Source organism: Sminthopsis crassicaudata, chromosome X (assembly GCF_048593235.1).
Source record: "Sminthopsis crassicaudata isolate SCR6 chromosome X, ASM4859323v1, whole genome shotgun sequence".
In the NCBI taxonomy this organism is placed as follows: Eukaryota; Metazoa; Chordata; class Mammalia; order Dasyuromorphia; family Dasyuridae; genus Sminthopsis; species Sminthopsis crassicaudata.
The window spans coordinates 34,162,257-34,188,687 of record NC_133623.1 but is presented as its reverse complement, the minus strand read 5'-3'; the positions used below and the strand labels follow the sequence as shown (position 1 = coordinate 34,188,687).

At 36.0% G+C, this 26,431-nt stretch overlaps 1 protein-coding gene across 1 annotated transcript in view; it reads left to right on the top strand.

Annotated features, from left to right (window-relative positions):
• The first annotated feature begins 989 nt into the window (after positions 1–989).
• The window catches only part of FMR1 (fragile X messenger ribonucleoprotein 1), a 56,582-nt gene continuing 31,140 nt past the window's right edge, over positions 990–26,431 (top strand). Inside the window, 3 exon segments of the mRNA XM_074277769.1 lie at positions 990–1,484; positions 20,777–20,829; positions 25,803–25,896. Coding sequence (XP_074133870.1) covers positions 1,434–1,484; positions 20,777–20,829; positions 25,803–25,896 — 198 coding nt within the window. The 5' untranslated portion in view covers positions 990–1,433.

Below are 26,431 nucleotides of genomic sequence, written 5' to 3'. Positions count from 1 at the left end.
CAGTAGGTCACATGTTAGTGTGCTTAACTCAGCACTGGGTGGAAAAACACGCGCGCGCAAGTACACACACACACACACACACACACACACACACACACACACACACACAGCACAGCACAAACCAGGACTTGGGAGGAAGGAAAAAGGAGCTAGAGACAAATGTGCAATTCCTCCCCCCGGGGAGAGCAGCCAAGATTGATTGTGGCTCTAGGAAGCCGGCCTGGAGCCTCAGCCCCGCCCCGCCACCACCTAGGATAGGGAGCGGGCCCCGGGGAAGTCCGTTACTCCAGACAGCTCTAACTGTTAAAGATTCCTCCAATGGAGAGGGACCCATGTAAGCTTTTTTTATTTTCTTTTTCTTTTCCCTTTTTCAAATTCCGGCAGCCCACTCCCCTTAACCCATTTGGGAGTCCCTCCAAACACACACACACACACACACACACACACACACACACACACACACACAGAAACACAGAGACACACAAAACACACCACACACAGACACATACACTCACATAGAGCCCGAGAGTGAGCCAGAGGCCCACGTCGCAGGCTCAAGGTTTCCACTGATTGGCTCAGCTCGGCTCTTCCTCCCCCTCCCTCCCTGCCACAGGCTAGCCTATCGCCCTCCGAGCCCCTAGGCGCCCCCTTCAGTGCGACTGCCGAGGCTGCCTCAGTCCCCCAGTTGCCCCTCCGCTGCCGATGCGCACGCCCCTTCTTTCCATTTTCCCTCCCTTCCCCAGGGCTGCCGCGTGTTTGCCGTTGCCTTTTAGTCTGAGCTCAGCCTCCCGATCCGCGTAGGGAGAAAGCAAGAGCGAGGGAAAAGAGGGGGAGAAAGAGGAAAAAAGAGCGAGAGGGAGGGAGGGAAAGAGAGAGCGAGAGAACGAAGGGTGTGAAAAGCTCGAGTGAGAGGCCCCGCTGGGAGAAGGGGGCGGGGGCGGGGGCGGAGGGAGGGCGGCGAGGGCGCGGCCTGGGTCACGTGACGGGATTTCAGTGTTTACATTCGGAGCGGGACAAGCCCACGGCTCTGTCCGCCAACTCGGGTCCCTTTCGGTTTCATTTCATTTCCGGTGAAGAGCCGAGAGCAGGAGAAGGGAGAGCGCGAGAGGGAGACGGAGAGCGAGCGAACGTGCGAGCGAGAGAGCGAGCGAGCGCGAGCGCGAGGGGGGAGGGGGAGCCTCTGCGAAGCCCAGGAGGCGCCCACAGTGACGGCGCCGCCTGCTCGCCCGCCCGCCTGCTGCCTCCCGGCCTGGCTGCTCGGCTGCCCGGCGCGCGCGGGTTCTGCTGGGCCGGCCGTGAGGCGGCAGTGGCATCAGCGGCAGTCTCCAGTGGCAGCGGGGCCTTCCTTCTCGCCCCCCCGCCTCCTCCTGTCCCCTCCCCTCCCCCTCCGGCTCCCGGTGGCGGGCTCCAATCCTAGAAGGGGCGACGGGAAGATGGAGGAACTGGTGGTGGAAGTCCGGGGCTCCAATGGCGCTTTCTACAAGGTAATGATGAGGCGAAAGGCCCCCACTTTCCGACCTCTGCTCCCTCCGGGGCACGGGGCTCCTGCCTGGGTGTCCTGGGCTCCCGGGGCCCCGGCGCGGGCTGCCCGATGCTTTGGGGAGGGACCGACGGGCTGAGGGAGGGCGGGAGGAGGGGCCCGGGGCCTGGCCGCCGCGCGGTCCCCGCGCCTCCCGGAGGCCCCGGACGCCCGTGGGAACGGCCCGGAGGGTTTTTGTCCCTCGTGCCGATTCATTCCCCACTGCTACAGAGGGAGCCCAAAGCGAGGGCGAGCGGGAAGCTGGGACCCGGGGACCGCGGGAGTGAAGCGAGAGCGCCGCTCTTTCGTCTTCCTTTCCTCCTCTCTCCTCTTTCTCCGTCTCTCTGCCGGCCGGTCGGTCCGTCCGATCTGTTTCCTTGAAATGCTTCCCCCCCCCCCTCCAGCCCCAAAGGGTTCGGGGCGGCTGGGCAGCCGCGCTCACGGTGCGTGGTTTTGGTGGAACGGGCGGGCTGCGGGCGCTGAGGGAGGGGGCTGGAGTCGGCCGGGCCTGGGCCTCGGTGCTAAAGGAACTAGTGGCCACTTTGCGGGACTGCTCTTTGCCCCGCTGGCAGAGAAGCGGAGGTAGCTTCCTTGGTCCTTGGTACGGGCTGAGGAGAGCAAAGAGTTGGAGTGAGCGCATCTTGTTAGTAAGAAATCGTGGATTATTGCTGTTCTCTCCTCTTTGTGTTTTGCAGAACCTCACATTCTCAGTGAGGTTCCACAAAGATCTAGGCAGAACATTTTTTAAAAAGTGGTTAATTTTATCCTCTTGGTAGCCTCGGTGCCATGTGCTTATCAGGTACTTAATAAATGCTGCTCGGATTGCATTGGCTTGGTCCCTTCTTTGAAAATCATTGATTTGGTCAGAAAAGATCATAAGTTCTCTGAAAGTATTGGGATGTTCCGGAAAATAATGATTCATCTTCAGAAGATATTAGCAACTCAACTTCTTTGTTTTGCCCCAAGACCTAAATTTTTGGAACGGAAGCTTAAGTAATTTCTTGGATCATAAATGTTTCAAAATACTCGATGTATTGCAAACTATATGGCTAAGCAAAAATCTATTCCTATTTGTGAAGGTAGGAAGAATTCTCCCCAGGGATTCTAAAATGGGCATTATTTGTCTTTATATTTTTTTATTTAAAAATTATAGATTGACTGACTTAAATTTTGAAAGCAAAAGACAAGTTGAAAAATGATCTTCAGGCTTTTTTTTTTTTCCCCCAGTATTTCATTTCAATAAAGTCACTGTTACTTATTGCCACTTGATCTGGTATTCTGTGGCAGAATTCTGTGGCAATGAATGCTCCTTCACTTTTTGGCAGTAATTTTTGAAAAGTTTAAATCCTATCTTTAGTTCAGATTGTCATACTTTTTGCTTTTACAATATGAGAGTAAGCATCCAAACGCAGGAAAAAAAAATAGTCCTTTTGATTTGATTTTCAAACAAGCTCCAGAACTGTACAGGATGACGATACATGTTTGGTTATTCAAAAGTGATATATTGCATTAAAAATTCGACAAGTTATACGGTTTAAACTTGGATCTTATAGAGATCTTGAGGATAAACCGTAATAATGTATTAAATACTCCCGATGAGACAAAAATGTTAGGAAACAGTAGTTTGCCATTTACTTTCTTAAACAGTTCCTCTTGGTGGTGGTTTCATGTATGATTTTATTAAGACAAATTGTAGTATGTATTGTTTTCTATAACTTTTCCTCCTCTGTACAGAAGAGCTTTGTGTAGTAGGATTTTAGTTTGTGAGAAGCGTGCATGCCCTTTGCCTCTCACTACCGCGTAGTAGGGAACATCATTTTTCCAGAGGTACCATCTACCGCAAATACAGACAATCCCTATCAAAAAGGAAACTAAATGTGTTACCTGCTTTTGATATTTACAGTTGAAATATAAATGTATTAGACAATGTTTAGTTAGGATTTTTTTTTTAACCAACATTAGTTTTAAGGAAGATCTTCAGTATACAATAGGAAAATTTCTGTGTTCCTTTTTTGAGTTTTACTTTAAACTCCAATAATAGAGTTAATAGAGAAAAATAGGTAAATGATGGTGAACAATTGATATTTCTGCATTAATCATAATATTGCTATGTTTCATTAAGGAAAAAAAAAACCCAGATGAACTTTTTCCCCACTTTTTGGGGGGAGATGGAAAAAAAGTAAGCAAAGGATTGGGAAGGAAGCTTAAAAAACTAATTTAAAATTAACTAGTCCTGGGAAATATATTGTGTTTATATAGGGATTCCTTATTTTAAGAAAATGTGAAAGAAAAGATCCTTTGAAAAATAGCAAATGACAGAATATTTCAGTGTGATGTTTGAATTCAAATTTTAATAATCAAAACCACCCCATATTTCTAAGGAAAATTCTGAAATCTGTTGAATACATGATAATAGTTCAAAACTAAATGTAGTTTTTGCAGGTAAAAGTCAATTTTATTCTTTCTGTAGTACTTGCTAGGGAGATTGTGAATGACTAGCCCTTGCTATAATCTATAAGAAGTACATATTGTTTTTCTCTGGCCTTTCTTCTAAATCATTAGATTTTGTAGTGATGAGAGCTTTTTTTTATACTTGGGTACTCTTTACACTAGGAAAAAAAAATTACCCATTGGTTTGATGTCATTTAATCTTAATTTATAGTATAAAAAATATTTTGCCTTTACCTGGGAAAATCCCTAAAGTCAGCTACCAAGGTGCACGATTTTCAATTAGCATTTTTCACCCCAGTGCTTTCTACCCAAATTATCAGAGTCCTTAACTTTTAGAGTGTTTTGGACCTGATTGGCAATCTGGCGAAACCTGTAAATTATTTTCAGAATGTTTTGAAATGCATTAAATAAAATATAGGATTACAAAGAAAAGCAATTAGATTGGAATAATTATTTAAATCAATACAAACAAGTTCACAGACTCAATTTAAGAACCCCTCTTTTAAAGAGTGTTGATTAAAACTCTTCTCCTTGTCTGCAACTTTTTCCATTTTAAGTTTTCTTGTTTTTAGTCTAGTTTAGTTTTAGCAACTCAGAAATAGAAAGCATTTTAGGGCTTACAAATTTGTTCAGCACACCTCTGTGGGGTAAGTAGTGCAATTTAATAAGCATTTCTTTAGGGTCAGAGATTAAGTGATGCTCAGCTGCACCTACTGGTAACATCAGAAATTTTGGACCAGGCTTCTTCTGACTTTGTCTAGTACTCTGTCCCACACCATGCTGAAATGGTGAGTACTTTTTTTTTTGGATAAAGAGTAGAATTATTTGAATTCTCTGTTTAAAAACCCACTATCTAATAATTGGTTGACTATTATAATTAAGTTCATTGGTGCTGGACTGTGAAGACTTTTTTTTAGATTATTGGAAGAGTTTTCATTTGGTACATATAAGTGAAAATTTACTAAGTTAGACTTTCAAGAGAAAATAAACTTTTATTAAGACAGTTATAGGATTTTTAAAATTCTGTGTCACTTTAGAAACTACTGCTGAATTGCAATGAGTGTCACTTAACATACTATTAATGTTTTCTATTAAAAGTTTTAACAGGGTGGTCTTTTCTTCATTAAGTAGAAAAAATATAATACCTAATTCTAGCAAAATTTAGGACATCACATTTAACTTCATTAATATGCTGCCCTTCATATGATGAAGTTAATACTATTGACTGACCAAGGCATGCATCTTGAATTGCTTTTTTACAATAGTGTCAATGAGTTGCACCTACTCCTGCAGCTTTCCTTGTGTCTTCATATCCTGTGTGTAAGATCAGGGTTTTAGATATAAATTGGAACTCTCAACTAGTATTTCTTTTTGTGAAGGTAATTGCCCTAAAAATGATAAGAACCTTGGTATCAATTGAACTACAATCACTGTCCCAGACTTAATAGTGTATCAACTGATTAAATTCCAGCGAATATACCCTACTTTGCTCATCGGAGTGAAAAACTGCATTTAGTTTAGGGGATCTTTTGCTTTGTAGCACTTTGGAAGTATTGATGAAGCACTTGGTTGTTTAGAGCCACTTTTCTACTTCTTACCTAGGAGATAGATATGAAGTATATGAACTTTATCCTGGACATTTTCTTTTAGAATCACAAACTGTTAGATTTGTGAAAATAAATTATGTACTGTCATCCAATTTGTTCCTCTTAGAGGTAGGAAGAAAAACTATGTTTCCTGACTTCCAATCCATTGTTTATCTCACTTCTCACACTATACTGACATTCCTTTAATTTTTCATCTGAAGGCTTATTGTGGTACTCTTTTTAGGCTCTTGAAAGAAGGATAAGCATATCTGGCCATTTTCACCATACCATTGCTGCCAAAATTTGCTATAGCATGAACTTGTTAAATTAGAAATAATGATGGTGGTATTAGATAGTTTAAAAATCTTTCATAATAATTTTTCCATAGGAGGCTGTATGAGTGAGGGTAGTCTAGGGACAACTTGGGTTTGCTTTGTGTGCCTTGGAATATGCAGTGGAAAACTAAAGTTCATTTCAAAACAAAACACTAAGTAAGACTGCCAGAGAATGAACTGTGGTCAGAAATTCCCTTGTGTTTATTGCATTCTCCCCTTATCAGTTGTTCATCCTCTTGAAAAATATTTTAATACATGCTAAAGGTGTGACTATATAGAATGGTGAGACTTGTTTTTATGTGTCTTGTGAAATCCTGTTTCTGCTATTAGCTGTGTGAATGCAACAGGTTACTTTTGTTCTTTTCCTTCCTTATCTGTTAAAATAAGTTAATAAAAATGTTCCTATTATCCTGTCTCAGAGAGTTACTGTGAAGAAAGCCAAAGTTTATGTTCTTTAGGAGTGTTATTGAAGTATGAACTATTGTTCTCTGTTCTTATCCTCTTATCTTGGAGTTCTTAATCTTCTTTGCTATCATGGATTTCTTTTGACTATTTGGTGAAAACTATTTACCTTTCCTCAGAATAATATTTTTAAATACACAAAGTAAAACAGCTTTACAAATAAAACCAATTATGTTGAAATAGTTACCAAAATAAAGTAATTCTTTTTAACGCTGCTCAGTTTTTCTGACATAGAAATGCCATTCCAGTTCCATTCCATTAGTCTCTAATGAAGGTTATTACATGATACTGCTTTGTAGAACACAAAATTATAGCATTAAACATATTGTTCTTAGTAAATGAAGACACCGTAATGATAATGGTGGAGTAATATTGTGCTCTTTGATTTTTTTTTCCTGACACGACTCTGGTTTTGCATTAAGGTGATTGAAGTTTTTCCCTTGGGTCTAGCCACCCTCTTCTGTTTGAGACAGTTCTTTTGAAAAAGATTAATGTAGTATACCCATGAAAGAAGCCTGGGGTGGAGGCAGTTCACACTTGGCCCATTTGCTTCCTTAGCATTGTACTTCAATTCCTTGAGCTGACCAGCTTCAGTATTATATCCTTTTTATTTTCAGCCTTTTTTCTTCTTTGCACCTTTTTTCAAATCCAAAAAGATTAAGTCTATCTAGGAGTCACATAGGATATATACTTGAATATATTTTCTCTTCAGGGAGAATATGAGTTCTTTCTTGATTTCATATTCTGTTTCTGCCATGTAATAGAAATTTATCATTATTCTTTCTCAAATTTCACTCTTTACATCTTAGTCCAAATTCATTAGAATTCTGAATCTGAAGATTCATTTTCTTGTACAGAAGCAATCCTCTTTATTAGTATTTTAATGCCTATAACTTTCTTATGCTTTTAAATATTTTTATTGAGATCTTTTGATATTACCATCATTTCCAAATAGATTTTTTTTCTCTCAGAGAACTTTCTCTTACAAAAAGGAATGAAAAAGGCAGTTTAGCAAAATTAGCCAATGCATTGATCAAGTCTGACATTATTTGCAGGGTTCCCTACCTTTGAAATGAAGAAAAGGAGGTATCTTTTTATAGCTGTTCTTTGGGGCCAGCCATGGTCATTTATAATTTCAAAGCATTCAATTTGATTTGTTGTTTTGGTTATGTAGATTGTTTTCCTAGTTTTCTTTATTTCGATTTTCTTCACTTCATATGTTTCATTATGCTTCTGTGTTCATTATTTTATACAGTATAAAAATATACTATTACATTACTATTCCACAGTTTGTTCACCTGCTCCCTACTTGATCAGCATCTGCTTCACCTCTCACCACTCCCCAGTTTTTTATGCCTACCAAAAAAGTTCTACTTATATTTTGGTGTATATGGGGCCCTTTTATCATTCATCACCTTGCAGTATAACCTATAATCTTTTAATAATGAAGTGGACTTTATGCCCTCATATGTTTGGAGGGGGGGGGTCGATATCAGTGTTTGCACATGCAAGGAAGGAATATTGATTCTTTACTACTTTTTGTAAAACTTGCTACGCTTTAATGAATCTATGATCTCATTGATATGGGTCTTCCCTTATCCAGTACAGAACGTAGTCCATCTGTGCTTCCTTATCTTCAATGATTTTTATCCATACTCTTCCATGAATCTTCAAACGTGCTAGAGTCCTTTCTCTGGATCTTTGAATATTTTACGGACACCAGTGTAACCAGTAGTGTGCTGGTAAATGTTTTAACAATCAGCTTGGGGGGGGGGGATGAACACATAGCACACTTTTAAGTTTAAGTTTAATCTACATTATTAACATTTTCTCCATCACTTTAAGTCTCTAGACCATCACCAAAACAATAATTGGCTTGTAACATTTACCTATATCCGAGGTGTAAAAAAAATTAAGTCAGCTCTGAGCACTTGTTCCAGTGCAGCATTCTACTACCCGTTGCTACTTTATCAAATTCTTTTTCAGGATGTAACATTTCAAAAATAACAACTTTTACATACAAGTCATCATAGATAATTTGCTGTAGCATATGTTTTCCCACTATGTGTATTTCTATTGCTAGTTTACCTGTGGTTTTGATTTTTCAGAGATTGAAGTGTTTCATGATTTAGAGCTATACAGCTTCATTAAAAAAAATGAGATCCAGCTATTTCTGTTCTTCATTTTCAGTTATGAGTGCTGCTCATTGTCCATATGTAGTGCCTGTTGAAGATGCATTTACTGACTCAATTGGCCATCTAACTACATGCCATAATCTGAGCTATATAAAATTTCCATCCACTTGGCTTTTCCTGTGGGGGTTACTAGGCAGATCTCAATCAAGTGGCTGCAGATCTCATTGAGAAGGCTCTGCAGTGTTTCAGGTTTGATGCAATCAGCACAATGTCATCTCCAAATAAGCATCTCAATCACCTCATTATCTATAGGGAATTTCTGTTCTATCTGGAATTTGAACAGCACATATTCTGACAGTGGGGAACACTTTCCACAAGTGTATGTATTTCTGTTTTATTCCTCTGTTTCCCTGTTTTATGCCTCATTTAAGAAAATCGTTAAATAACATTTTCTGCATATGCCAGTGGATTTTGTACAAATTAGAAAATAAATACCTATGACCTTTTGGTTGCTTTTTTAAAAACATATTACTTTTCTTAATTTTTCTTTCCCTCAGTTCCTTACTCTGAGATAACTTGTAAATCCTTACTTGAGTACCTCTAAAAACAAGCTAAGTGGAAAAATGGTGAGTTTGGAGGAAGGAGACAGATGAAGACCAAGTTACAGAGAGGATTTTTTATGGTAGGAAACTCAGATGCTATCTAGCTAGTTTAGCCAAAAGTTGAACAACAATTCTGTCTGTAACTCACCTAAGAAGGTGGCATCCAGTCTCTATAGTGATGGGAAACTTGTACTTCCTAGAATAGCCTAGTTGACTTTTGGATAGCCCTAAATTTTAAGAATTCTTTTCCTTTCATTAAGTCTTAATCCATCTTTCTCTCAACTTCAATTCCTGATTTAATTGTCTTCTAAATTCCCAAAAGAACAAACCTGACACCTCTTTAACATACATACACACACACACACACACACACACACACAAGACAGAAAACAGTTACCATGTCCTTATGTATATACTAGACTACAAATCCCAGGTTCTACCAGATTCTAGTTCTTTTCTCCTTTCCCTAGCTAAAATAATGAGTTGTTTTCATTGCACTTAAGGAGGGGGGGGTAGTTCCTTATTTCCTGTTATCATGCAATATTTGCCTTCACTGGGAAAAAGGCTGTCTTTCCAAATAGAGTAGTCCCTAATCACCCAAAGCAACCAAGATGAAAGGTAGCATCATTTAAAAGGCTGTACTTTAACAAAAATTGCCTTTAAATAAATTTGCTATTTTCAAAATTAAGCTCTAATAATGTCATCCTTGGCTACTAGTTAATGCCCACCCTGCCTTAATGGTTTCTTAATTGGTTTGTCTCTCCCCACTACAGTACATCCTTCACATAGCAATTGAAGTAATCTTCAAGTATCCCTCTGACCCTGTTACCATCTTCTACTTAAAAGCCTATGGCAAAACACAAACTTGTTAGTTTGACATATAGGAAGACCCTCTGCAATCTGGTGCTAACCTCAGCTATCTTTTCCGGCTCTTTTAACATTGCTGCATGTACTCGTAAAACTGATCTATTTGTTGTTCCTTAAATCTGACCTATACATTAACACAAGCCATCTCCTATGCTTGGAACACACTTTGTCCTTCTCTTTGCACCTCAGGATTCAATTCAATTTAATTGAAACATTTACTATTCTTCATCTGTGTTGAATAATGGTACCGTGCTTCCTTTTAATATTCAGATCAAGTTCCCTCTTTTTTCAAATTTCCCCAGAATTCTTAACCTATTACTTCCTCTCCATTTTTTGCTGCTACTTACTTATCAGGGTCTCTTGGAAGCACTGACTTTTTTTATCCAGTGAGTGGGTGAGGTCCAGTGGAGCTGTTATGGAGAGAACCTTTGGACAAGGACAGGAAAACATACATATTCAGTATGGGGATAAGGATAGTGACTGTATGTGTGTACACACACACACACACACACACACACACAAGCAGAATATAAGTGATGTCAAGATCAAAGTATTGTTAGAAAGTTCAGAGAGGGAAGAGAGCAGAGGTAACTTGGATAGTAAGAGAGCAAGATAATTTTAAGAGTTGAGGGGTGGGGTGGGGTGGAGAACCAGGACAGTGGATCATATCTGAAGTGTAGAATATGTGTAGCAATGATTATTACAAGTAATGGCACAGATTACCTTTTGTTCACTTTGAAGTCTGATACCTTAGGAAGCAGGGAAAATACACAGAGGAAGAGCAAAGGAGAGGGTTAATGCTGTGAATTCGTTAGGGAAGGAGCTAGGGCTCTGAATGAGGAAACCTAACTTGATGTCAAATCTCATTGGCTTTTTGTTATAGGTTGGTGGGCTGTAAAACAGTGTATGTCTGATGATTTTGTAGGACTTGATTTTCAGTGGATTTGGCATTTGGGCATCTTGGTACTTTTCTTTTGGTCATTTCATTGCTCATAAGGGCTTAGTTGACAGGTTATACAGAGGGGAAAAAAGATGAAGTTCTCCATGTAAAATAAAAAAAGTCCCATTCTCCTAATTGTACTTAATTGATGACCACTCATCTCCAGAGGGCTTACTGTTAGAGTACAATTTAGGATTTGGTGACACAATTTAGTGCTTTTATTTTGCATATTAACTTTTTTCCCCCTAAATTTCAATAGTTTTATGTTTCCAATTATATGTAGAGTTTCGCCATGCATTGTTGTAAGATTTTGAGTTCCATATATATTTCTCCCTCCTACCTCTCCTCAAGAGAGCAAACAATCTGAAATTTTATACAGCACAATTATTTTAAACATATTTTTGTATTAGTCCTATTGTAAAAGAAAAACCAGAAAAGGGAAAAACTATAAGAAATAAAAAGCAGACCCCCCAAAAAGGATGAAAACAGTATGTGCTTCGATCCAAAATCAAGTTTCCATTGTTCTTTCTCTGGATTGCATATTAATTTTTAAAATATATTCTGAACTCATCCGATGCTACTAACCTAGTTCTGTTTTTATTTCTGAACTAGGCTTTGATGTTTTTTGTCTAGCTACAAACATTTGATTCCTTAGCTTTTTCTTTCTAATATTGGTAGTATTAATGTAGCCTTGTAAATAAATAAAAAAGTGAAATCTTACTGACTTGACATTGTTAAAAATATCTGTAATACTAACTTTTTTGAAGGCTATCTATTGGTGTGTACTATTTATTAGGCTATTTTTGTATATTGATCCAAGCCTATTAACAATTAATTGTAGAGATACGTTTCCCTGGGGAGGAAAATGAGACCCCTTCCAAAGCATAATTACACTCATAAACTTAAATACATATAAATGAATTTGCTAAAGAGATGTTTACTTAAAAATTGTATGTGATTTCTAATGTTCTTTAGATATTCAGTTCTACTGGAATAACTCCATTATATAAGATAAAAAGAGTTTATAAAGCCTCATTTGCTTGCGTTCCATACTTTAATGGACTTGCTGGCTTTTGCTCAATTAGTACAGATCACCACCTATTGAAATCTTTTTGTCCCTGTTCCTCCACATGAGAACTACTCTTTGTGTAACTGTCTTCTTTGGGGGTTCTTAATCTGGGGACTGTGAGCTTGTTTAAAAATATATTTTTTGATAATTGTATTTTAATGTAATTAGCTTCCTTTGTAGTCTTCGTAGTTTATTTTGTGAATTATAAAATATTCAGAGAAGTGGTCCCTAGTTTTATCAAACTGCTATGGGTAGTGCTCTATCCACTGCACCAACTAGCTGCCCCCTGAGCTTCACTCTTGATAAAGAATCCCTCTTTTGACTTGACCTTGGTGCAGTTGACAAGCACCTTTTGTAAGCATGCATATACATGTTTTATGCTTAGTTTGAAGTTAATAATTAGAGGTAATAATTGTATAAAAACAATTATTGAAGAATCTTATAGGATCTTAACATTATTGAAAAACATCTTGATGGTGGAAAGCCTTTTAAAGGATCCATTTTAGAGTTTTAACAAAAAAACTCAATTAACTTTTTGATCTTGATGGCTTTTTCAATAAGCTAAATTTAATTTTACATCATTTTAAGAGCTTATTTAGGATTGCTATTTTTGCTTCTGCCACTACGGATATATAGGAGCAAATGCTATCACCAGTTGATTATCTGAAATTTATAAATGGATAGCATTGTAAAATCCAAGCAGTACTTTCCTTATTATATTTTCTTTTCACTTTTATTTGTTAGGATAGTCATGTATCTTACATGTTAGTTATTGCATATTTACATAATGGCCATAGTGTACTGGAACCATGTTCTGTTCTTTAAGAGCATTTACCACAAATTCTGAGGTATAAACTATTGCTTATCTAGAGTTTTTATTTCTACCCTTGTCTTTCCACTATCAACAAATGTTTTTAAGTACCTATTATGTGCTTGGCACAGTGGCTAGTATTTCTTGATAATGAGTAGTAACCTATAATACACTATACATTTCTGAAGCTGATTTATATATTACTGTTCTTTGAATAATAAATATTATTACTGTTCTTTGAAAATGTTTTGATATTTCCAAAAGTGAATAAACATTTTGGAAATATGATTATGACTGCACTTGACTTGGGAGCTTTAATAAAGCATAGCCCCTTCCTATCATATTATGGCCATTGTATATTTATCTATCAAGTATAGGCAACCGATAAACATTAAATACCTGCTAATATGACAGTCACTGTGCTAGGTGCTGAACTCTGAACAGCACTGTCTTCATTTCAGACTATCTTTCTGTAAGTGCTATTCCTAGTGCTATTATCCTTATACTTAACCACCAGTCCTCAAAATTTACCACTTCTACCTGCTCCTCCCTTCTTTCTATGCTATATTTCCTTTTTTTTTTTTTTTTTAAGTTTACCTTTATTTTGGTGGTATTAGGATGAACATCCTTCTATGCCGCACATCTTAAACATCTTTGTGTATCTCACTGTCTTAGGAAGTTAGTTACTGGGGGACAGAGAGGTGAAACTAGTTGCTTAAGGTCACATAGTATGTCAAGAGATAGAGGAGGCTCCTGATTCTGAAGCTGACTGGCGTGTTACCTCTGGTTCCTTTTTTTTTTTTTTTTTTTTAAGTGTATTTAAACTTTAGCTTTTTAAAAAAATAGCCATCTTCCTTGATTTCAAAAATTCAAAAAATAATTTCTAAAGTACTTTAAGATTGGTAAAATGGTTTCCTTTAACAATTCTGAGGTAGAATAATCAGCTCTCAGAGTGCTATTTGTTGTATAGGGCATATAATCTCATATATTGGCCATGAGCAAGAAAATAAAAAACAAAAACTTGATCGAATGTCTCAATCTAGTACGATTTTATTTTTTTAATCTTAGCTGCAGATCCTGTGATGCTTCTAACTTTTTTTTTTTTTTTTTTTGCTCTGGAGAGTTACATTTAGATTTATGAATTACATAAGAGTTTTCTGAATTTCTTTGAGCATAGATTAAATATTCATAAAAAGTCATCTTGGAAAGAAATAAGGATTTTTAAAATTTCCTAACTTGATTTCATTTTGTTGCTTTTATATTGTTTACCCTTGCATACTTGATATTAATCCCATCTGATCATAGTGAGTAATTTTTGAATATATTCCTGTATCGTCTTAGTTGGCATTAGTAGAAATTTTTGAATTGACGCTTGTAATTGCTATTGGTCTGTAGTTCTTTTTCTTGGCCGTATCTTTTCCTGGTTTAGTTATTAACACTGTCTGTCTAAGGAAAAGAATTTCGTGGAATTACTTTCTCAGTTTTGAAAAAATAGTATTCTATAAATCTATTTGGACAGGGGTTCCCCTCTCGGGCATTCTTGAATAATTCAGTTTCCTTTTTTGAAATAAGATTAAGTTCTCTTGAACATTTTAAATTCTTGTAGGTATCCCTATTTTTCTTTCAAGTTTTTGATTCTCCTGACCTACAACTGTATTGTAAGTGCTTATCATTCTTTTAATTTTTTTAAGCTTCACTTTTTTTCATTTTTCATTTTCTTTGGCTTTCCTACCTGTTTTTAATCAGTTTGACCAAAGGTTTAATAATTTTATTAATCTTCTTCAGGAAATCAGCTTTTAGTTTTATCAGTTCTGTTTTCTTTGTTTTCTAGTGTATACTTTTCTCTAATTTTTGATATTTCCTCTTGTGTGCTTATTTTGCATTGTTGGTTTTCTGATTTTTTAATTGCATATTTAATTAATCTTTTTCTATTTCACTCATTTATGAGGACTGTTTTAGCTATGTCCCAGAAATTTTGATCTCATCATTACCATTGCTTTCCACAAAGTTATTGTCTCTAATTTTTACTTTGATCTACTCATTGTTGAGGATGTCAGTTTCAAGTCTCCGTTTAAAATTCATTTTTAAAATAATGCTTCCTTATGTAGATGGATCATCTCTGATAGTAAAGCACATTGATTCATGACAGAATTTTTTTCCATAGTAAGATTGCCATTGTTTCTGTATTGCTGCTAGTGATAATAGTTTTGACACTGTTGAACTGTTGATTAAAAAAAAAAGTGTGGTTAGGTACATGATTTCATGTTAGGGTTTATAAGCTGACTTAATTGTTGAAACTCGTTTGTAATGGGGATAAAACATGTTTAAAGTTAACCTAGAGTTTTGTTTTATTTTTCTGCCCTTTTAATTAGATCCTATGTGCCTTTTGAATTCTCCTTTTTCTTCTTGCATGACTTGTAAGTTCAGTTTTCTGGGGATTTTTTTCTCATGTTTAAGAAGTTTCTCTGCTTAGCAAAAACTTTGTTTTTCCTTGGAATCATACATAGTTTTGATACTGCCTTTAGAAATGCGAGGTTTACTTGGACAGGTTTTTAAATATAGAATGATATTTCAACTAAAAAGCTTTATACTAAGTATAAAAAGTCACTAGCTAGTTCAGTAAATGTGCTTCCTGGTCCTGTTATGGTAGAGGAATACCTTGTTAGAAGTTAGACTAGTGAGTGATGAAAAGGCAGCTCATATTTATCCTAAATCTACAAGTGCACTTTCCCTGCTTTGTTAAAGCTACTCTCTTATGTCCCTTATTGTTGTTGTTGTTGTTGTTATTTTCCCAAACCATGAGACCATCTATTTGGGATTTTTATGGTGTGGAAATTCTCTCCACTAATGTAGATTGACAAATCCTCTGTGACCTTTTAATCCTGGAGGATTTCAGGACACTGACTTGCCCATGGATCACAGAGTATGTGAGGCAATATTTAAAATCAAGTTTTAATTTCAAGTCCTTTCTTCAACCCGACTGTATAAAACTTAGTTTGGGGAAAGGTCTGTTTGTAAGTGTCCCACTACTTTCAAAACTTGTTTTTACAGTTGTCTTCCTTTTCATGATAATGAGTAATTTGAATGCCTAGCAAATGGAAAACCAACATGCCCTTTTCTAGTAGCTATTCAATTGGTCTCTGAAGCCACTGCAAGCTTTTGCTGTTGAAGCAAATGAAGTTATACTGCAAAGGAGTGATGAGTGAATAGAAGTGCATGGTATCTTCCATCTGTTCTCTTTAGCTAAAGCAATTTTAAATTCCCCATGACTATCCATGGAGGCGGAGTTAAAATTAAGCTGTACAGGGTTGAATTTGTCCTTGTCAGTGCCAAGTTTACATCACTCAATCTTGAACTGAGGTAAACGTTGTACATGTCCCCAAGAGGGTCATAGAAAAGACTTCTCTTACTATTATATTGAACTATATGTTACAAATGGTTTCTTTTATAAAATATTTTTATTGATGCATTTTGTTGTTTTTACATGTTATATTTCCTAATGCCTCCCCCTCCCTTCATCTCCCTTTAAAAAAAAAAAAAAGAATAAAACAGAAGGAAAAACACAGTATGGGTAAACTAACCTACACATCAAAAAAAGTCAGACATTTTCAATGTATCATATCATAGTGCTCCACTTCTGCATAGAAAGCAGAGAGATGCTTTTTTGTACATGTTAAACTTTTACATGGGTTTAAAGATTGTTCATTCAAATAAGAGAAATGTGAGCCCAGAAGTCATCTGCAATGAATTCTGGTATAAGATTGTTTTAAATAAAGTGTGCCTGTATCTATATTATAAAATATTGTTGGAGAGGAGACTTCTTTCCAGAAATTCTTCTCTTTAAAATTATTTACTCTAATGGGTTCTAGCATTGTTGTGAAGGAGCCTGTGAGGATTTTAGCCAGGGCAATGCCTTTTTTCACTTCTCAATTAACCTCAGCTCAAAAGTGATTAATAGTTCATTGTAGGTCATTGAACTAGTATTGAACTTCCTAGTGAAAACCTGTCACACTTGTGAATGCCCATTATCTATTATCAGCACTCATCATTGATATTTTAGAAATATCAAGTTTTTATTTGACACACAAGTGTCTCCTTATTTGAATGAATATTTAAGGTTTTGGGGAGAGATACAGTAAAAGGGTCAAGGTGAGTCTTGCTTATTAAAGTTGAATTGTCAAATGAATAGTTTCTGGGTATTCAGTTTTTCTTATCCATGGATTGTCTTTTTTTCCCCACATTTTTCTTTTTTATTGACGTTTTTTTTATTTTCAAAACATATATAAGGATAATTTTTTCAATATTGACCCTTGAAAAACCTTTTGTTCCAATTTTCCCCCCTTCTTCCTACTTCTCCAGATGACATGTAAACCAATATATGTTTAACAAATATCACATTTTTTGAAGGTTTAAAAAAAAACCATAAAACAACTAAAAACATTCAAGTAAGAAGTATGATCTTAATTAATAATTTAGTGGCTCACCAGATCATTTTAAGGTTTTATTCATTCCTTTATATTTGGTTTGGTTGTGTTTTCAACTGTTTAAAGACCTTTTTGTATGACTAATTTCTTCTGCCCCTTTTTTAGTTTCCAGTAATTCGTGACATTTTTCACCACTACTTTAAGAGTTTTATTATAATCAAACTTTAAAAATATTTTATGAATTCTTTTTACAATTATTCTTTAAAGAGCTGTTTTTGCTTTTATAATCTTAATGTATTTGCAGGGAAATTAATCTAGGCTTATTCGTGCTCATTCTTAATTATCATCTTTCTAGTTGCCTCAGTTTGCACTGTTATATTCATACCGAACTCTCCCCTTCCCTCTGCCTCTAATCCATCCATTACCCAGCCTAATTCATTCTATCCTGTAACATCTCTCTTTTTACCCTGATGGCCACTACTCTGATCTGAGTCCTCTTCTCCTACATTGCTGTAATTTTCTAGTCTCCCTGCTTTCAAACTTTCTTTCTAGTTGGTTTTTCACATAACACACAAATGATATTCTGAAGGTCAAGAGTATACTGCATGCACACAAGTAAGAAATATAAAAATGTTTGCTATGTAGTTTGTGGTAGAAGCAGCTTAAACAGTGTTGAGGAATGGCTTCAGTGTAGGTGGTGGCACCCAAACACTTGGCCAGAGCACGGGTCTGGCCCCTTCGTTTTGCTGCTCAAGAAATGCTTCAGTGGCCCCCTATTTCTTTTAAGATCAAATGCAGAATCCTGTTTGGTTTTTAAAAGCACATCCCAATCTGGCTCCCATCTATCTTTCCAGACTTAATTTTACAGTTACTCCCAGAATATACATTTTCTTTCAGCCAAACTGGCCTACTTGTTATTCTCTGTAAATGGCATTCCATCCCTTGCCTATGTCAGGACCAGTGCATAGGCTTCCCTTCATGCCTAGAATGTGCTCTTTATGTACTTCCATTTCTTGGAATTCATAGCTCTTCAGGGATTAGTTCAAGTGTTGCTACCTACATTGAAGCAATTCCCCACCAGTGTTGAAGCTTCTCCCCCCAAAACTACATGTTGTATACATTTTTTTATACTTACTTGTGCACATATAGTATCTCTTCAAAATACAAACTCCTTGAGTATGGAGATTATTTTATTTGGATTGTTTATCTTGGAGAAGAGAAGAGTCGGAGGGAACCTGATAGAAACCTTCAGGTACTTGAAGGGCTGTTTTGTGAAGGAGAGATTCTATTTGGCCTCAGAACTAGGAGTAATGGATAGAGGTTAGAAAGGCACATTTGGTTTGATGTCAGGAAGAACTTCCTAATAATTACTTCTGTTTATAAGTAGAATGAGCTGAGTCTGGAGCATATTGTTGGTCTTAAAGCAATCAGTTTTGTTAACATTTATTAAGCACCTACTGTGGACTAGACACTGTGCTCTAAGAGATACAAAGAGAAACAGAAGATAGCCCCTGCCTTTAAGGAGCTCAAAAATCTAATGGGAGAGATAATAAACAGATATGTATAAACAAACTATATACCAGAAACTTTGGGAAAAGTGGGAAATATATAGAAAGTAGGATTTTAGTTGGGTAGCCAGGGAAGTCAATAGTTGGAGAGGAAGAAGGGAAAGTATTCCAGGCATGAGAGGCAGCCCTAGACAAGTTTAGGAGCTTAGCAGTACAGTGCCTGGAAGCCAGAGTCCCTGGATGGGTGGGACTAGGTTATGAAGAGCTTTGAACGCCAAAGGATTTTACATTTAATTTGGGAGGTCTTGGGAAGCCCCTGGAGTTTATGGAGGGTTGTATATGACACAGTTGGAATTTGAAACCTCATTTTAAGAAATAGAGGCTGAGTTGAGCATTTGTTAGTATATATTACAATGGGAATCCTTTTTGTATACATAGGGTTTGCTATCAAGGTCCCTACAATTCTCATCCTACAATTCTCACATTATTTTCTCTTCTGTAGGTCCTCAGGACTTAAATGAATTTGTTCTTAGTAGGTAAATAATAAATGCTTATTAAATTAAATTTCTTTTCGGGTAGATAAAAAGTAGTGTCTGAAAGTTGACTTAATTTCATTTTTCTGATTGTTACAGAGTTCAGGCATCTTTTTAGCTTGCTTTTAAGATTGCATTTTTCTTCTCAAGTTGTCCATAACCAGATATTCTTAACCTAGGGTTTGTTTGTGAACTTGTTTTTTTACCACATTTTCATGAATGAATTTCGGTATAGTTGGCTTCCTTTGTAATTTTTTATATCTCATTTTCTCATTTTATATATTTAATAACATTGGTCCATAGACTTCACCAGAGTGCCAAAAGAATCTAGAACAGGAAAAGGGTGATGAAAAACTCCTGCTTAGATTAGATCATTGTTGGTCGGAAGTGAATTTTGCCTATCAGTGTCTTTTAGAGTTCCTGGTTCTGCATAGCATTGAACTTTCTAATTCATATTTAATATTCTGTGTATTTCAGAATTTTAATTGAAATTCTTTTTAATCTGCTTTCTTTTAATTTAAAAAACAATGCCTTTTGTTGTATAAGACCATTTTATCTCTATTACTAAGTGAATTGTCAAATGATTTCTTTTTATTTGAGTGATAAAAAAAATCCCTCTCCATAGTTAAGGCAAATATATTCTTGTTTAACATCTAATTATTTTTTTTTGTATAACTTGCTTTAAAAAAAACAGAGTTCATCCATTTAAGAGTATATTGTGGTAATAATGGAGTAAAGTCTGGGTCCAAACACATTTTGGGACTATTCTGTCCCCTCCTGGCATCTTTGCAAATTATTTTAAGTAACCGATGAAATGAAATTACATTTTATAGGTTACCAACATTATAGACAGTATAGTGATTAGCACACTTATGATACTGATAATTTATTAAATGTTTTTGTTTATATTATTGTTTTTGGAAGTTTGAGGAATTACTTCTTTTGACTTAGATACATTGAACCAAAGCCGTCAAAATGTACTTTTTTAACCCCAAAGGGCTGATGAGATTAGCAAATTAAACCCAGTTTCTTATATTAGAATATAATTTACTGTGTGATCACCAAGGCAAATACTTTATTAAAATCACATTATACATTTCATTATTTAGAATTTAAAAATGTATTTGATCAACTTCTACTTCTTTGACAGAGAAGGAACATGAAATCAGATGTAACAGATCTGAATTGTTAATATAAATTCATATAAGCATAGAGGAAATAGACTTGCTTTTCATTATTTCTAGTCTTATAAGTTTTCAGCTTTCAGAATGACACATTTTAGTGTGAAGCCCAAATGTATTAAATATTCTTTGACATAATTTTAAAGAGTACAAAATTGTTAAATAATCTATATAATTATGGGAATGAAGTTAAAATTACTTTATATAAATCCATAATTTAAGCTCTTTGAGTGCTCCTTTTATCCCACTGCATTACAATCCAATGTTATTTTCATGTCATGAGGAAACATAAGAGTAGAACTTAATTGGACTTTGAGTTAATTATTGTGTTTTTCTTTTTCTTTTTTAAACAGGCATTTGTAAAAGATGTACATGAAGATTCAATAACGGTTGCATTTGAAAACAAGTAAGTCCTTGGAGGTGTGATACAGTCAAGTTTTTAAAGAGTCAAATCCTGATTGTACTTGAAATAGCACTCATAAAATTTTTATATATCTTAAAAGTTTGTGTGGCTTTAATATAAGACCATGGTTGTATGACAGCTTTCTATAAATGGTCATTCAGCACTTTTGACTACTTTTTAAAAACTGTTGCTTATGTTAAAAATAATTGATACAAATGATACATGCTTATCATGATGAGATATCTCAATATGAGTCAGCAAAATGTTTCATGAATTTTTTTGTCCTGGTTATAAGAATTAGCAGTTTATTAAAAAGAGAATGATATTTCAGTGCTGAAGTTTTAAATTTGTGTAATTATAGTTTTAGTACATTTCCAAAGGTTCTTATATTTTTAAGTTTTAAGGGTATTATAATTGGAATCAGATTTAATAGCAATTTCCTGAATTAAATTTTGTACAACCCAGGAACTTTGAGATTTAAATGTGTTGTCTTAATAGTTTTTTAGTGTCCTGATTTTCTATCTGTTATAATTGTATTTGTTTCTTAAAAACAAATACTCCCCTCCTCCAATTTGTATGCTTTTTAAAGAATATTCATGGGGCAGTGAGTTGGTGCAGTGGATAGAACACCAGCCCTGAAGTTAGGAGGACCTGTGTTCAAATGTGGCCTCAGACACATAACACTTTTCCTGGCTGTGTGACTCTGGGCAAGTCACTTAATCCCAATTGCCTCAGCAAAAAAGCAAAAAAATAAAACAAAACAAACAAACAAACAAAAAAAAAACCATTTATGATGGCCCAAAGGAGCACATTTAAATATTCAGCCCCTTGGAATGATTTGACTCTTTAATACCTTCATTATTCACATAAAATAAGTATGTGCTTAAGAAACTTCCATAGCTCACTATTTATTGTCTCTAGGATAAGATATAAAGTCTTCTCTTTGAAATATAAAGCTCTTGGTAATCTGGCTCAAGCATCATCTCCAGGGTTGATTATACATGCATCTCCATCATACACTCCATATTTTGTTCACATTGACTCATTTACTTTTCCTTCCCAGGATAGCTTCCCTCTCACTTTCATGCCTTTGGCAAGCTATTTTCTGTGTCTAGAATATTTTACTTGGCTTCCTTTACTTATGTCTGCCAGTCACCCACCTCCCCCCACACCCTTCATCACTTTATGAATATCCTGTATGTGTGTATGCATGTTGTCTCCTCTAGTAGAATGTAAGCCCATTGAAGATAGGCACATTTTGCTTTTGTCTTTGTCTTTGTATCCCTATCACTTAGTTCAGTACCTAGTACAAAGGAGGCATTTATTAATGATTGTTGATTGATTGTTTCAGATATTTCAGTGTTGCTTTCTGTATAAGAAAGTGAGCATGCTTCTTTATACCTTAGTTTATGATTTGTAGTTTTTAGAGTAACATAGGGAACCAGAGATCTCTGACATGCTAGGTAGAGAAAGGACTCCAACTTTTTGAACATCTCAAGTTCCAGTTCTGTTTTTGACTGCCTGTATGATCGTGAATACATCATTTCACTTGTCTAGATCTCAATGGTCTCACTTTCCATTCCCAGTCTCCATGCCTTTTATTGGTTTTTCCTCTTGCCTGTAATTAACTCTGTCCTCAATTCTGCCTCAGAGAATCATTCAAGATGTTTCTCTAGCATCTCCTTCTGCATGAGACCTTTCCTGAGCTACTCCTTTGTTGATACCTTTTCTCTCAAATTGCCATATATTTAATTGTGTTATTTATTCTCATTGTATGTTATCATAAATATATATATATGTTATTAGCATATTAAGTTGGTATTATGTTCCATTGGGTGTCTGGAAGAGAACTTTTAGAGTAATTGTTAAGAAAAGAATAAAGCATGAGAAGAAAGTGAAACACATGTAAAGTTTGGCAGTTTAAACCTCAAGACAAGTGTTTGGTTGTCTTATAAATCCTGGGATGGAAGCATATCTTAATTGATCTCTACAAGAGTTCACCTTAGAGTGAAGAATATCCAGGTTCAAGTTTGGCCTGTGACATAAACTATTTTTATTATCCCGAACAAGTCATTTAATGTCTCTGTGAACCTGAAAACTCTCAAAAGACCATAAGTTGCAGATTATTGGGGGATCTAGTTAATTCACAGATTTAGATGATCTCAAATGTACTTTTATTCTTGGATTGATAATTATATCATAGTAAATGTTAATGTCTACTTTCTGCTATTAGACAAAGAAATACTTCCATATGTAATCTCACGAGCTGTGGTTGTTTTGAGATTTTAGTGTTGAAATTGGGAAGTAAGGGGGGGAAAACTGATTTTTTAAAAGTAGTTGAAGTAGGTTTTTGTCATAAAAAACATTTAAATATCAGGGAAAATATTTCAGTATGGATTATGTTGACTATTGAATCTTTAAACAATGAGGATGTGTTATTGTTTATATAAATGGGGTACAAAATACCACATTGAATCTAGACAAATTCCATGCTGTGATGTGAGATTCCCACCTTCCACAGGTTATAATAGAGATATCAGTGAAAGTGATGAGAGTTTCGGTAAGTTCCCTGTTCTTACTTAAGTATGAGAGGGAGTGAAAGATGTTAACTATAAGATCTCTGTCTTGTTAAAATTTTTAGAAAACCAACAATACAAGACCAGGAGTTGGCACATCTTTGTGCCATAAGCAGGGATAAGCATCATCCTTAGGTGCTTTGGACAGACCTGTGGCAGTATCTAGGGAGAACTTGAACAAAAAGAGAAAGGTTTGAATGGCATTGGGCAGTTGGATTGCTCTTCAGTGATATACAAATCAGAAGTTGCCTAGTCCTTTGTTAGCCTGATGTGTCTCCATCAAGCCTTCTTACTATGGATTGTATGAAAAGCTTTGAAACTCAATTCTCATTCTAGTAATATTGGTAATATATCAGAAAACTTCTGCATGTTCTAATTTGTCCCTTCACAAAGGAGTCTTAGGTCCCTCGGTAAGTAAATTTTTAAATATTCACCTTACTTGTTTCCCACCTCTGGGGACACTTGGACAGGAAAAGATTCACAGGAACTAAAGGAAAAGCCTGCTCATGGAGATTCACAACTAGGATTGACTTCCAGGAAACCTACAATCCCAAGAAACCTGCTCACAGAGAAAAGGATTTACAGAAAAGAAACCTCCTCCCAGAGAAGGATTATAATTGAGAGACAACAGAACACTACATGTCTGTATTTGCCATATGTGGGGCTTTTTTTTTCTGACTACTTTTTGAATTTTCTTCTCTTATTCTAAGTCACTCAATCTAAAATATTCCTTACTAAATACTGACCAAAAGCTCATTTATTATTATGAATTCAGAATTCTATTTAGTGAATGTATTCGTTGCTGTGGTTATATAAATTCTTTTTTTCCCCAATCACTACTACATGATGTTTTACTTCGATTCATCAGGCTCATTATCTTCTGTAGCAACTATATTTGCAGAAAGTAGTATTTGTGTCTTAATCATCCTAATAACTTGAAATGACAGCCAATTCTTCACACTTTAAATTGGGGTTCTTGACATGTTTGTGATTGTGGGGGGGATGCTTCACTATACTGTTATCATTGAGTAGTTCCTGATGAAGTGTTCTCTTCCTTCTCTTTTCTATAAAAACTAGTTTAACATAAATACATTTGATTTTTAGGCTTTATGTTCTATTTTTACCTCTAGCTTGAAGAAATATCCTGATACTAGTGTTTTAGATGTCTAGTAATATTTTCTTTAGATATAATTCTGTGTTACCTTCCATCCTAGCAAACTTTATATCAGCTCTATCCACATAAGCTAATCTATTTGAAAAATCAGTATTTTATCCATTTGGAAGCAACACAATTTGATTGGAAATATTAACATGTTGAATTTGCACCAAAACCTCATTATTTTCGACTAAATGCTAATCCTAATTGCAGAAATTAGTGGGTTAGCCTTCAGAACACATGTAGTTACTTCTTCATAGTGTCTTTAGCTGTGGCTATGATCAAGTTACAATACGTTCTGAATTGATGAGATTTTGTTGCAAGTTATCTATTGGCTCACTGATCCCTAATTCTTTATAGTGTCTATTTGAGGGAAAAAATACTAGCATTTCTTACCATCAACACCCAAACTTAGATTTGGCAACTTTCCCAGTGGAATCCCTATGTTGTTTTTGCAAAGTTTATTTTTCAATGCTTCATACTTTTTGAAATTAAAAAAAAATTATAAACTTTGCAAAATCACTCATTGTTTTAAAAAACGAACCAAAAAACAAAAACACGCCACTTACCTAACTCCTATAGGCTCTCTCTTCATCGGATTTCTGTGGCTGATACGACCTCACCAGCACAGTGCATGCTAAAACGATGTACTGAACATCAGCTAGGAATCCATGGCAAGGCTTGACCTCGTGGGACCTAAAAATTAAGGGGGAAAAGTGAGTTTTAAGTTGCTAATGTGCCAGCTGTCCCAATTTGCTTGGTTAGGGCATTTAGCACTTGTTTCTTTGTTGGAATGTGGTTAAGGTTCTTTGGAAGGTCAGAAGTGTCTGCTATTACTAACACTCGTACTGATATTTACTAACTTCTTTAATTCAAATCTTGGAGGAAATTTGTGCTTTGTCCTTGGTTTAGAACTTGAGGGGATGAAATCATTGGAAAAAAATTATTTTTAAAAATTGTCATGCTGCTTTGTTGTGGTTAGGAAAATACTCTAGTTGGAACTAAAAGGCTATTGTGCTGCATGCCTTCTTCATTGGAGTGTCTTTCCACTGCCCTTTTAGCATAAAACTGATAATTTTAAAAACACTTGCTTTCTTTCATACTAGAAAAAGATTGAAGGGTTACACTTAACCAATTATTGCTTATTTTTATTAGAAAATTATGTGCACAGTGGGAAATGGTCACTATTTGATTTAAGTGAGAAAAGCATTTGAATGAATAGATTTTTTTTTTCTTTTTTGCAGCTGGCAGCCAGAGAGACAAATTCCATTCCATGATGTGAGATTCCCACCTCCTACAGGTTATAATAAAGATATCAATGAAAGTGATGAGGTTGAGGTAAGTTCCCTGTTCTCATATAAGTATAAGGGAGTTAATGATGCTAACTATAAGATCTCTGGCTTGTTAGATTTTTATGTCTTTTCTTTAAATTCTCTTTAAACATTATGTATTTTCCTCCCAGTTCAGTGACATTTTATGAAAAGTTCCAATCTCTAAATTGTGTGTGTGTGTGTGTGTGTGTGTGTGTGTGTGTGTATGTATGTATGTGAACAGTGCCTAGAATGCCTAATCTGTTACCCTGGTCCTGCCACAGCAGCTCTATTTTCTCCTTTTCTCAATCTCAAGAGTACGTGAGTTAAACATTTTGTACTTGTGACTCCTTTTTGCCCAAGAAACTTTTTACGGGACCCTGGGTATATAGATATATAGAATAGGTATGCAAATCAAATATTTACCAATAATAAATCATAATTTTATGACCCTCACAATCAGATCCCATATGGGAGCATGACCCACAGTTTAAGAAGCTCTGGGTTAGAACACCTATGTCATGGAATTAGTTTTGAAGCTGCAAAACACCATTAGGCTTTGA